General features: G+C 42.4%; 1 protein-coding gene across 1 annotated transcript; it reads right to left on the reverse strand.

Moving 5' to 3' along the window:
* Positions 1 to 2,233: 2,233 nt before the first annotated feature.
* On the reverse strand, positions 2,234 to 9,570 carry DMRTB1 (DMRT like family B with proline rich C-terminal 1; the record flags this gene model as incomplete). Its single annotated transcript, XM_082052864.1, has 4 exons — positions 2,234 to 2,340; positions 5,451 to 5,595; positions 7,240 to 7,472; positions 9,168 to 9,570. 4 exons carry the CDS (start codon positions 9,568 to 9,570, stop codon positions 2,234 to 2,236), a joined length of 888 nt encoding a protein of 295 aa, XP_081908990.1.
* Between the last annotated feature and the right edge of the window lie 4,198 nt (positions 9,571 to 13,768).

The raw sequence follows: 13,768 nt of genomic DNA on the forward strand, positions 1-13,768 counted from the left end.
GTCAACTGTTACGACTTTAGACTGGGGTAGATGCTGATCATTTCCTTACACAAGGCAATCGGGCTGGTCAGGGTGTCCTTCATGTGTATGGGCATCTACTTTGCCATAGCTGATATGATGTTCTAGAACTGAGTCATATCCTCCCTTAACTTTCTTCTCTGCAGACTGAAGACTCAACTCTAGACTCCATCTCCTTGTTCAGTTTAGTTGCCTTTCTCTGGCTCTTCTTTAAACTCGCTATATCCCTCTGGAGATGAGCACTGGTCTGCAGCAATGCAGTGAGAGAGATCCTACTGGAGTGTCATTACCGTCGTTCAAACAGTCAAACTAAAGGCTTTGGTTCACTTATTGAGAGTTCAAAAAGAGGGAGGAAAAGGAAAATAAGGAGATGGGCTTGGCAATTCAGAAGCAGTCACTGGCACGGCAAAACAGAGTGAAAGCAGCATTGTATGTGCAGTATATCTACAATGGCTGTGCATTACAGTCAGTGAAATGGGCTGGAGTCCATCTTGCTTTGAGATTTAAGGAGTAATACAACACTGAATATGACTTTAGAAAAATATCTGGAAGGAACCTATTCAGCTGTTCATCTTGCACATTACTATTTCCTTAAATCATTATGTTATATATAGAAAAAGCCCAACCCTCCATCCACAGAGGAAGCTGCTTTGTGGGTGCTGCTGGCATTTCTATTTGTAGATTATTTCATGTTGAAAAGAGCTTTGCTCTATCCAGACACCTTAAAGAATTATCCAGATTTTCCCAAACGGAGAGCAGTTTTAGGAGGAGGTTTGGGACACTTCTGGGAGCAGAGAAACTGTTGTAAATCTAGTATATAACAAGTTGTACATCAGATTATTTGCTATAGATACTTGTGGTTTTCAGTTTTTCCTCTTGGCAGTTCTAAGTTTGCCACTTTCACTTAGTGTCTCCCAAAACCTTGTGTGCTGGAAAGTATTCCAGCAAATCATCTACTATATTAAAAATATATATATATATCAGCTTAGTATTATTTCTTTGTATCTTGCATTGAGCAAGTCTGTTACACAGAGCTGTTCAGGGCAACATTGGACATTTGGCTAGAAAAATTAAGTGTAGATATGCAAGCCTCAAATCATCAAAACCATACCAACAATTTAATGTATCTTTTTTAATTGTACAAAAGCCTCCCCCCAATTATTCAAACAGTAACAACCAATCCACTTAATACAAAACCAATTCCTCTAGGCAAAACAGTAGTGTACCTTTCATTTTTAATTAAACATTATCATTGAAAATTCTAATAGGTATGGATTTGACTAATTACTATTCTAAATGGTGTTTTGTCCTAGTTTCCTAGGCAATCTCTTCATACCTTCCATACTCCATAGCACCCTTCCAATATACATGTATGAGGCTGTCTATGTGAGCCCTTCAGAAACAAATACTACTGTTTAGTTTCCACTGTACTGACTTAAACAACATTGAAATGATGTATAAACCATCAAGGACATTAAAAATCCTGAAGCCTCTGTGACGTGAAGTGATTCCAAATCAGCCTGTCCCCAACTTGAACAGAAGGTACCCTAAAGGCAGCTCACCCAGAAAACAATCCAGAGGCACTGGATTTGAGTCTGTACCAGCCCTTTCTGCAAATTCCTCCCATGCCCTTCTTGACAAGTCTGCCAAGCACCAACTGTTCCCTTACCCTGCTGAACCCAGTGAATCACATTCTTAGGCAGTCGAGTTAATCAGCAACCCAGACTGTCTTCCCATCCTCTCTCACTGAGTCTTCAGGCTCTACATCACTTAACTCTTCTGTAATACTCAGAACCAGGTTTTCTTTACAGCAAATTGATATACAAACAACACATTTTTGACTACTGTCATGAACATGAGGCGGCCACAGAATGTACACGGCCCAGAGACCTCACTTCAAAGTCAGGGAGCCATCTACCCTCAGCAAAGGAAACAAATTCAGAGTCATAATCATTTGCTGCTGCCACCTGCTAAAGGGGGAAGAGACTTACCATGTCTCTGGTAAACCTCTTTTAGGAACAAGGACATTACAGTGCTAGGGAGGCAGAGCTGTGAGCCTGGTAGCTCTAACGTGATCGCAAGGTGAGGCAGGGGACTAATCCCCTTCTTCTAGCTGTTGTGGCTGCTCAGTGACTAAGTGTCACTCTGCTCTCATATTAACCAACACTCAGCATGCAAATAGCGCTGCCAGCTATTCAGCTCTTTTCCAGCCCATTTACTGTTTAGAATACACAGATTGGTCTCTGCTTGTTTCTTCTGGGGAAGAAGACGGTTGACCAGGTTCACGAAGCACCCCTGAATCCTGACTGTCAGCTTCAGTAGCTGAAATAAAAATGAAGAATAGAAAAATGTCAGAGTTAAACATAAACAAGCAAAAAACCCCAAATGCTGTATTCCAGTTTCCGTTACACTGGCTATCAATCTCATTTCCAGAGGTAAATTCCAGTTTATTTTTCAACCCAGTTAATTCAAAGATGCTTGACATCAAGAGCTGCAGCTCTCTGAACTTCAGGCAGCAGTTTCAGCTGTGCTTAAAGAAATGTAGCAAGAACACTTCAAGGTGCCAAGTGTTGAAGCTGCACTGGCAGACTGTTTTGCCCGCCTAACTGGAGTGAATCTATGCCATGCCTTTGTAACACTCCTGTGAATTCTCAAAGGTCTTGACAGACTGAATAATCCCTTCTTAAAATCCAACCAGGAATTTTTATTTTATAAAGTATTTTATAAATATTTTATAAATACTTTATTTTATAAAGTATTTACTTGCCTATTTGCATGAAAAGCTCCCTCCTTTTCTCACAGGCAACTGGGGTTTTTGTTTTTCTGTAGCTTGCTCTCTTAGAAAGCCGACAATCTGCAATCAGGCTCTATCCTCAGATGCTGTACTGGCTGTTTTACTGGACATACCTTATGTTTATTTTGTCAAATCTCCAGAACATTACTAATCAATACTGCATGAAATTGTGTAACCACATGGCTTATACTTCACCATTGTAAACCTAACTGGCCTCAGTCATTCGAATGCAGTTAACTATTGACTCAAACCTTTCTGGTAGCAGCTTCTAGCCTTAGAAAATCTTTTTCAGATGGGACTTTTGTTTTGTTTTTTGGTGAGGGTTTCTTCATTTGTTTACTTGTTTGTTGTTTTTTATTTGTCTTCATCTTAGATTCCCTTTGGGGCAGAGATCACAGACATTTCTTCTCACTAGTTGTCCCCTGCTAGAGTTTTCTCCATCCATTTTCCTGCAACAGTTTTGCCAGAAAGACCATTTCACCTCAATTCTGGAGGTCTCTCTGGAGGAAGGATGTTCCCAAATCTAATTGCAGGTTTGAGTCCGTTCCTTTCTTGGGGCAAAAAGACATGATGCAACCCTAACACATCCCTATGCACTAAATGTTACAGCCTCTGTCTTTTTTCAAGCATCATACAAGAATCAAATAATTATTAGTTTCACTGTATCTTCCCTCTACATCTGCATCTTCTGCCGGCAGGCTATTTTCTACATGACCTCATGCAGAAGTATACCCCCTCACTAGGTCACAGTTGTGAATTCCTACATATCCTGGAACACAAATACTATGTAGTGGAATTAATTTGTACTTTCTCCATAGTACTAAAACAACTGGGTTGTTCTCTGAGCAGTACAATCCATGATGCATTGTTTCCTATGGCTTTGTGCCTGGGTTGTGATTTTTCTGGTGTGTAATAAAGGCTGAGATCATTAGATGGCATTTTGCTCTCTGGTATGGGGGGGTGCTCTCATGAACTCTCTTCTCTATCCAGTTGCCTGTTTTCATGATTGTTTGGCCAGTACAACTTCACTCTACCAGTACAGGATGGGTTTTCTCCTGTTTTCCCTGCTCAATACCACCACTTCTCTCCATGTCCCACATGTTTGTCCGCTACTCTTAGTTCCTTCCCATTCTCACACAATTCAACAGAACAGCTGCAGCTCCCTACATGCTCTCTGCCACTGCAGTGTCCCCCAGATCTCTTGTACCCTCCAAATCACAAAACCCATTAATCTTCACATACACTTTCTGGTTTGCCTGACAGCCCTCATTTTCTTTTCTTCCCTGCAAACTCAGTCCATATTATTTTATCTACAGCACACTGGTATCTCCTACACACTGCATTCAAGTCCTAATGCCTTTGTCAGTATCTTAAAATAACTTTACATTTCTATGATGTCTGTGCACCCCCCACACTGCCCTATTCTTCCTGTTCTCCTTGTCCACCACATCTTCTGCTTACTTTTCTTTGGCTCTCCAGCCAGACAAGCAGCAGGTATGCCCTAACTGCCCTACAGATATGTGCCCGCTGCTGGGCTGACTGGCAGGCACTTGGTTGTTGGCCAAGATACATACACATCAGTCAGGAATTGAGTGCAAGCTGACTACCAGCCAAACACCATGACATGGCTGCAAACAAACCATTTTGTGGGAGGCATCTGCTTCCCTTGCAGATCAATATTATGTAGGCCTGTGATCACAACAGATATGTTTGGCTGAAAATAACTAATGGATTGAAAATTTATGAGAGGACCGATATTAAGAGAAAATGAGACTGCATGAGCCTTATGTTGTCAAGAAACCAGGCCAAAAAACTCCCAACTTATATTTTGTCCCACATAGCCACCATCAACATCTTTTCAGTCCAAATGAGATAATTTATACAAGAGATTTGATTTTTCACTGGGTGATTATTGTAATCTGTTTCATAAACAGTCAGATTAACATTTTTCCTCATGTTCAAGGAGAGAAATAAAGAAATAAAGTATTTATTTCTCTGCTTTTTCAAAAAGAACTTAAAACTGGCTATTTATTCATGCAGTGCTAGTGGTTCATTCTCTGAGCAGCTCTACCCTCTTGTGGTCACAGCTAGCTGCAGCCAAATAAGAAACTTGCAAATATAATCACAATTGTGTCCACGTGTAGGCACAATACATGAAAGAGACCCAAAAGAGAGGGGCACAAAGGTTTAACCTATGCCAGAAATTTAAATACTGTGAGATTCAATAAAACAACTTGAGATTTTGAAGAGTCAATCTTGCATTTACAGCAATTAAAATGTAGATTTTTCAGATGAACAAAAATTTCATATTATTCACATTAGTCTGCATTTTTTTAACATTTTAACTAAATTGCAACAGAGTCAAATAATTTCAAACATCTGCATGAGACTGAGGTGCTTGTCAGCGGGAAAGTCCAAGCCTGCCAGGCTACTTCCCCCAAGTCAGCCCTTCCCAGAGCTGTACAAGCTGCCAACCTGTCCTGGGACTTCAGGATCTCAGTCCTGGCTCCATCACAGTGACCTGTGAAACCCTGAAAACCAGCTAGAATCAGGGTCTCTTGGGGGTTCCCCCTCTGTGGTTTGGTATTGAAACCCGGTTAAAACTGGATCTCCCAGGGCTCATCTCATACTTCTTTACCATGTGCTTCCTTGGTTGTTTCAGCCAACACGTTCAGGGAAAGGGGAGGTGGAATGTAATGAATCCCTGGCAGAAAACTTGGTGGGATGAACTGAGGCAGGGGAGTGTAGTATCCTTGATGGAAATCTCCACCACCATCTGGAATCTGCAGAAACACACAAAGTAAAGCATCTTCCATATAAAGACTCTCTCCAAGATACATCTGGAGTATCAAACAATTTATTTTTCAATTTTTAGCAATGAATATAACATTTTTTATCCTTTTTGTGGCCACATGCTACCACTTACATGCACGTATTAGCACGTGCAAAGCCTGGGCAAAGTGTAACACTCTGAAACTGAGAAGTAGCAGCTTCTGAGACCATATCTCTGAGACCATATGTCACCTGTTCTGGCATCTCATTAAAGCAGTTGGCTTAAACCAGGAGCAGGTCACTTTCGCCACTGATCCCATGCACTTGCCACTGAACAAGTCTGAAAGTCTTCACGCAACAGAGAGGCAATCTAGGAAAATGCTTCTTGCAACCACCTCCTGGTGAGTTTTGGATTCTCCCCTCAGCCCAGTGAAATGAGTGGCTCTACCTACACTGAGGAGTCCGTGTCCACCACAGGCTGCCCCACAGCCCCAGTCTTCTGTGATCACCAGACCTGTCAGAGCATCCTAAAACTCATTCCATGAGCAAGGAGATATTTCTAGCCGTCAGAAACACTAGTATCGGAGAAACCAAAGCATTTTTCTCTTGGATCTGGCCATGCACCCTGGTACAGATAGAAGTAGTAGAAGATCTTTCATTCTGTTTCAGGACAGTTAAAAATTAAGTATAAAACCACATGCAGTGATGTTCTAGACAAAGCATTTCTCAACCTGTGTAAATCCAGCCTACCAGGATAATTTATCAAGACGTCAGACTGCTGCCAGCTACTCTCTTTCTCAATAACCCCTAAAATGTGACAAGGAATTTCTATGCAAGATAAATAAATCTAGTAGTCTTGAGGCAGCGCACTCTGCCTTAACATGAACTGATGAACTGTACTCAAGGCAGACAGAATGGTGCATGACAGCTGGAAATCTGATAATGTGCCCAACTGTGGTACAAAAACTGGACACCACCAGTTTAAACCAACATGACTGACAGCACTGAAAGAAACTGAAAGTGCCCACACACACCATTCCAAGTGACAGGCAATTTAGCCTCTCGTTTCTTACCATCTCTGTGTGGTTTGAAGGTGTGGGCCCTATGATGCTAAACATCATTTTTCATCTGAAACTTCTGTTAACCACAAACATTTTCCACTGTTTTTGGAAAAACAAATGTTTCAAACCAGAAGTACGTGACCATGCTGATTTGCCTCCCTGTGGGAGCTGACTTTCTTCCCCCTGTTATTCTCTGCAGCTGTGGTGCCTTGGCCAAGCCCTGACACTCTCCCTCCCCATTAAATTTGTTCTGCATGGAAGAAGGGACACTTCCCAATGCCAATTCTGGTGCCATCTGTGCTGGTACAATGTGACCATATTAAGTGTTCAACAGCCATCATTCCCAAAGGCTGTTGCAGATGTTAGCAGGATGTGTAAGCCCCAAAACGCTTCACAAAATCTGGCCCCTTGCAAGTGCATGGGTTTCTCCTCTGAGTTCAGGTCAGATTATTAACATCACCATTTGCTGATGTTTTCTTTAGCACAATAGATCAAAATGCTGTGATGTAACTGATAAGGTACTTTAACAGCAAGAAGGCAGCTAAAAGGAAAGACAGCAGCATTTGCAGAAGTAATTAAAAGACCACTACTTACTGCCACAGGAGCTGCGTTCCCTGGCCCATAGTTGCTAGGAATGTGTCGCAAACCTCTCTGAAGTGAGATTCCTGAAGGTGATGGTGCTCCTCTACAGCTTGACTGATTGATGGCAAATCCCATGGGAAATGGGTGGTAAGGATATACCCCAGAACACCCAGGGTACACTTTTGGAGGTTCTCTCTCCAGGTATTCTGGGTTGACCACATATTCTGGAGGAAAAGCAGAGTGAGCTAGGAAAACAATGAGAAAAGAACGAATAGAAGTATCCATGTCATTCTGTGTAGTTCAGTACAAGTAGCTGCAGGACCAAATTCCACCCTCAGGCAGGAGAATGTCCCTTTGGTTTCATGCTTAACTCCTTGTGAACTTATTTTGTGGATTTTTTAGGAACTAAGGAAAGATGCAGCAGATGATATTGTAACACAGAATGATCTGCATTTTTTTTCTGCCTTTTGCATTGTGCCTCTAGTCCTTAGTAAAGCACTGGCTGCAGAATCTTATTCTTTCAGTACATCAGCAACAGGAAAACAACCTATTTTAAGACTCTTAACTCTAGCAGACTTTAAAAAAAATCTACAAAAATAACAGTTCTAATTTTAGTCCTATCTGTCACTTCTTAAGTTAATTTACAGACAAAAGCTCAATTTTAGGGACATACAGAGGTAATTTCAGATGCAGGAATCAGTTACTTCCTTTGTTTTTTATCTTGCATCTGGAATCTTATACAGCTTCTCTGAAGTCTTAAAAAAAAAGAGTGGTTATTTAAATAGGGTCCATCATGTATGCACATCCTCTTTTTGATAGAGAAATGGAAGAATTTGCTTCAAGAGTAGGTCAGCTCTTGGAGTGCTAGAATTATACTATTTGTCACTAACCTTTTTTTAAACTGGTAAGCAGGTTAAAGATGTTATTAAGGTAAGGACTGACAGGCATATGTATAGCTAGTGTCATCCATAAGCATAATTTTCTATGGAAACAAAGCTAAAAAAAAAGGGGAACAGTTATTGACAGATGGGTGCGAAGAAGAGATATCTGAAATTACTCTCTCCTCTGAGCTTCCCAGAACAGCATTTTGACTTGTAGGCTGTCAGCTCTCCAGAGCCTTCGACTAATGACTACTGTACTCAGTATGGATTTCTGTAAAATTACTATAATAAATAGTAATAGTATGAAGTTACTGTAATAAATAGTAATAAACTAGACAAGCCACATGAAAGACTATATCAAAGGAAGCAATTTAAGAGGTGACAACCATACAACTGTTCCACCTGCAAAATCTATGCTCTGGTCTTAAATACCAAATGCACTTTTACACCAAGTGATCCCAGCCAAGTTTAGTCTTTGCTACAGGAATTAAGGCCAAAAGGTCTCTTTCTTTTACAGTGCTAACATAAAATTCTAGCTTCAGGCAACTGCAGCAGTAACTTCCCCATTTACCTGCCAAATCGTGTTTTTTTAGCATTTTTGTTGCTGGGGGCTTGTGCCTGTTAATTTATGAACAGTGGGACAGAAGTCAGAAACAGGCAGGAGCACCTGCAGTGCACAGTGCATTAGAGGTTGGTTTCCCTCCCACACTATTTCCCTCTCAGAGAAACACCACTTGCTTGATCTTCAACTTTGCAATGAGCGACAAGGCTGAGCACATTGCTCCTGCCACCGCAGAACCGTGGGACCCATGCTGCAGATTCTGCAGAAGGGAAAATAAAAGCAGGGTTTGCACATTCAAACGTGCAAGCTGAGTACTTGTTTGTGCTGAGCAAGGAAAGAGGGACAGACAGCAGGAATGGCTCTCTGGGGAGCTGGAGCCTGAGGAGCCAGTGGGTGCAAACTGCGCAAGTAACAGTGTTAGATGGGAAAGAGGATGAACGCCAAAAGAAAGGCAGTGGGACAGGGGAACAGTCCGGGGAGAGAGGCCAGGTGCTTACCATAGTCCCAGAAGGGAGGGCTGTTAGGTGGTGGCAGTCCTTTGCATGCTGTGCCTTTGCCGTTGCTGCCTGCGGGCTGGGCACCCTTCACCCCGTCATGGCTGCTCTGCTCAGGGCCGCGGGCCGCCCCAGCAGCCAGCCCAGGGCCTTCACCTGGGGGCGCCAGACCTGCGGCTGCCCCAGCCGGGGTGTCAGGCACCTGCTGCCTCAGGGCCTTCTGGGCCGCCATGATCTTCTGTCGCTCGGTGATGAGGGCACACTTGTCGCACAGGCAGAGCTTCCAGCGGCAGTGGCCAGCATGGCCCTTCACTGGCACCACAAAGCCGTGGTTACGGCAGCGGGAACACTTGGGTGTCCGCAGCGCCACTTTCGCTGCCACCGCTGCGGCCTCCTCAGTCTCCATAGCAGCCCAGTCCTGGCAACCCACCGTGGCACAGCGGGGTAGGCTCCTCAGTGCTCTTATATAGGGTACGGCCACTGCTGCTGCAGCATGTAGCAACCTGGGCAGGCGGGGCAGGAGAGCCCATGGCAGCGGGTGGGGAATGCCCCGATCTGGAGAGCTTGTGGCACAGGAGCCACCCTGGCCTCCCTCAGCCATGGCTGTACCTGCCCCCCTTTCCACCTCCCCCTGCAGCCCCTTGGTGCAGGCTGGAGCTGGAGAGGCAGAGCAGGGAGGCACATGTGGCACAATTTAGTACATTTCCCCCTGCTGGTGCATGCAGAGATGGGGAGTATTGGACAGGCCGGGGTGTGCACAGGAGAGAAATGCAGTGTCCTTTGCACTACCGCCTTAAGTTTTCCCTTTCAGCACTTTAACATCCACACTCACTTTCATCCTTCTCATGCATTCGCTTTCAATATGCACAGGATTTCTGTTCCGTTTTGTTTCCAATTTACAGTAGGCTTCTCTTGATCAAGAGGAGAGTGACTGCCTCAGCAGAAAAAAAAAAAAACACAACATTTCATCACTCTGTTTTTCAAAACAAGGTATTAAGATGAAGGCAGAAAGCATATGTCATTCAAAAGACCTGTCTCCTTTTCTCAAATTCCTTATTCTCTGGAAACAAAGACAGAATTAAGATTAGAAATATGGGAATGCCCCAGTTCCAGTGTTGCTTAGAAAGCACTTGTTATTTGTTAACTGCTGGTAGCTACAAACCCCTGGTTTACACAGTAGCCCATATCTAGGAAAAAGCTCTCCACTTTGAAATGTAAGGCACAACACTGCTGATTTTTCTCACATACGCAATATATAATTCTGTTGTAAAATCCTGAGATGCCAATAGTTTGTTCTACATTAAAGAGAATTCCATAAACATAAACCATCAAGTAGCTGTGAAGACTTTTACTGGTTAGTTTCAAGAGAATCAGGTAACATCTCTCTTCTGCTGTGAAACAGTTAGATTATGCAACAGAGTATGTTTCACAACAGCATTGTAGGAACCCTTCCTTGGAGCAAACCTTCTCCTGCAAGACTTGGGTGCACCCCTCAACATCTAGGGGGGTGAGGCCCCAGCATAGCAGGCCCTTTAGGAGTTTCGACAACTGTCTGGTTTGCCTTAGCAGTGAGCAGCCAGACCCTCTGCCCTGCAAGGCCCCGAGTCTCAGCCTAGATTCAGGCTTCTCACTTTGCGAAAGACCCAGTAGGATTTTGTGTGCGAGTCCTGCAGGTTTCCAGTAGGATTTTGTCTCCTGGGGAGATGTTTTCCTCAATGCAATGCTGACATACAAGCCCAGAGTTGCTCTCAAAGGCAGTTCAGACCCAAATCCTCAAATGCATACAGTCCCCAGACCACCCAGTGCAGCAGCACCCCCAGCCTGCAGATTTTGCTATCCCAGGTGCAGACTGAGTCTTTGGTAGCTGCTTTTTGGAGGGCGGCTCTCAGCCATGGCTTTGCAGCCATGCATTTAGGTATCCTGTGCAGGAGCAAGGCCAGATCTGTGCAGGCAGAGAGTACCGTGGTCTGTAGAAACTGGGTGCTGGACTGCAAGCACAGGAGCTCCCTTTGTGAGCAAAGCACGCATGCAAATGTAATCAGCTCCCAGTCCTCAGTTGCAGGCCATTTTCCCAAAAAAATGCTGTCTAGAAAGCCAGCTTCATGTGCCTGGGAATTTGTGCATTGTGGCTAAATATCTTTGAAAATTTGACCTAAAAATGTTACCAGTTGTTCCTAGTCCAGAAAGCTACTTGGTTAACATGCCTTCAATGGGAGCATGGTCTTAAATGCAGTCTTCATGTGCTGCTCATTCATGCCAGGGCCTTGGTGTTCCCCAAATCATTCTGAACATTGACTCTGGATTAAATATAGACAGACAATATACTTCTAATTCTATGCTCCGTATTTTTGCTATATGTTGAGGATATGCATATTTAGCTGTAGAATGAAACAGGATGGATGACACATATTTAACAACTGTAATTATATCATTCCATAGATACACAATCTGTGTTCATTTGGATACTTAAGCAGTGCAGGAGAAAGGTAGCCTATGTACATTTTCCCCAGTAATTCTCTATTCTGAATCACGTAATACTACTATTCAAGATATTTACTCAAACATACTTTATTACTCTTCTCTCTCAAAAAAGGTATTCCAGCCATGGGCTGTAACAATTTCTCTATTAATGAACCATGTTTTTCAAAGTTATGTGGATTTTTCTTCTGAACATTGAACAGTTTTCTCCTAAGCATTCAGGATTTATTATACTCTTGATATAGTTTTTTTCAAACATGACTAGACTTCCTTTTTATAGAAAAGTGAAGATTTTATTTTGCTTGTAAGGTTAATAGTTATTTCTGCAGACAGTTCAAAGAATTCTGCTATTCCAATCCTGTTATGTATTTATATATACATTTGAGTTAACTTATCACATACCATTAGCAAGACCATCACATAGAGAAGACAGAACAATTTCAGAACAAGCTTTTGCAATGAGATGTAGAATTGTATGTGGATGCAGCTTCATGTGTATTATCATTTTCACCTTTACACATATTTGAAAGAAAATGAGGCATAATAAAGACTCTTTTCTCTAAAACTTACTCAGTTTACTCCAGCAATTTATGTAACATCTGGTGGGACTGTAACATAAAGTATGTACAGACACAGTTCTGTATTAAAGTAGCATTTATAAGAATTATTATTTTGACAAAATGAAAGGAAAGCAGCCTGCTGATTTCATGTTATTGAAATCAATAGCAATAATGTCTCTACTTCTTTCCAACTTCTGAATTGTATAAAGTATGTGGTTTTGGTATGCAGTTTGCTTTCTATATGAAACACTGAAGAAAAACAATTATTTTCCTAAAAGGGAACAGATCAAAAGACTGTCTGCCTTTCCATTGAATAGCACAAAACTGGGGTTTGTTTTTTTTCCTCCTTCTCAGACTTTCCAGATAATATTTTATGCAGTAAATATTTTTTGCAAGGAAATTGTTCTGCTTAGATCTGACATTTCACAGGGCAATAGCAACATAATCAAGAAATTTGTTCAGTCTGAGATCTCCATTAACAAATATTTGCAAACTTGGTTTGAAATAGATGTTTTCGTATGCACAACAATGAAGAATACCTTTTGAATTTTTAAGACATTACATATGAAGATAAAATCCTCTCTTCAAAACTTATCGTAGTAGTTTGGAAGTGTCCATTATGTACCGCCATAAGTCATTATACAAAAATCGATCTAGGGATAATATTATCAGCTCTTCTGCATTATAACTAATTAGTCCCATGTTTATGGCTATCAGCTATTGTATAATTGACATGAAGATATTCACAGGCAGAACTGCCGAAGGAGGACTAGCCAGGTTTCAGATGTCCCCGCCACTCCACACCCAGCCCCCTCCTCTCATCCAGTCTTCACAAGTACCTTCACTCCACCTGTGGATTGGTAGCTGATCTCCTGGAATCACTCACCTTGGGGTTTACAGTGGCTTCCTGCACTGCCTGATGAGCTTGTCGATTAACTTCCCATCCCTTACTGATCCGTTACTCAGCTCTGGCCAACAGGCTGGCAAGAAATCTTCTCTAATCTGCCAAGGAATATCAGGACTCCCTTCCCTGTCTCGTTGCTGGAAATAAGCTGTTTTCACCTCTTTACAGGTGCCTTATGGATTTGTTCATTAAAATATAGCTTGGTTATCTCAATGCTGTTCTGCAGTCCTATATGTCTCTTCAGTCCATCCACATGGCTAGAAAAACAGGCTTCCTTCTCCTACTGTCTAAATTAGGTGACTGCTGTAGTGTTCTTTCCTCTGAACTCCACATGTGCAATCTTTTCCCACTCCTGCACACTCAGAAACCTTCAGCAAGGATTGTTTTGGATTGTGTCATGCATCCCTTCACCTTCCTCCCACTTCTCTTTTGGATTAGTTACATCCTGCTTCCCTTTCACAAGGAAAGAAAAATCCCTTTCACATTTTATCCCCGTCATACTTCTCAGTTCACATTCACTGACAAGATGTGGACACTCACCTTCACCTGGCCCAGAATATCATTTTAGTAAGTCGCATTGATAACACACCTTCATGCTTTCTTCTGTAGTCACCCTCATATTTAGAAGATCCTTACAAAAAACATCTTCTGACTGACCTGCA

The sequence above is a fragment of the Streptopelia decaocto genome (genome assembly GCF_964273445.1).
Source record: "Streptopelia decaocto genome assembly, chromosome: 5".
Lineage (NCBI taxonomy): Eukaryota > Metazoa > Chordata > Aves > Columbiformes > Columbidae > Streptopelia > Streptopelia decaocto.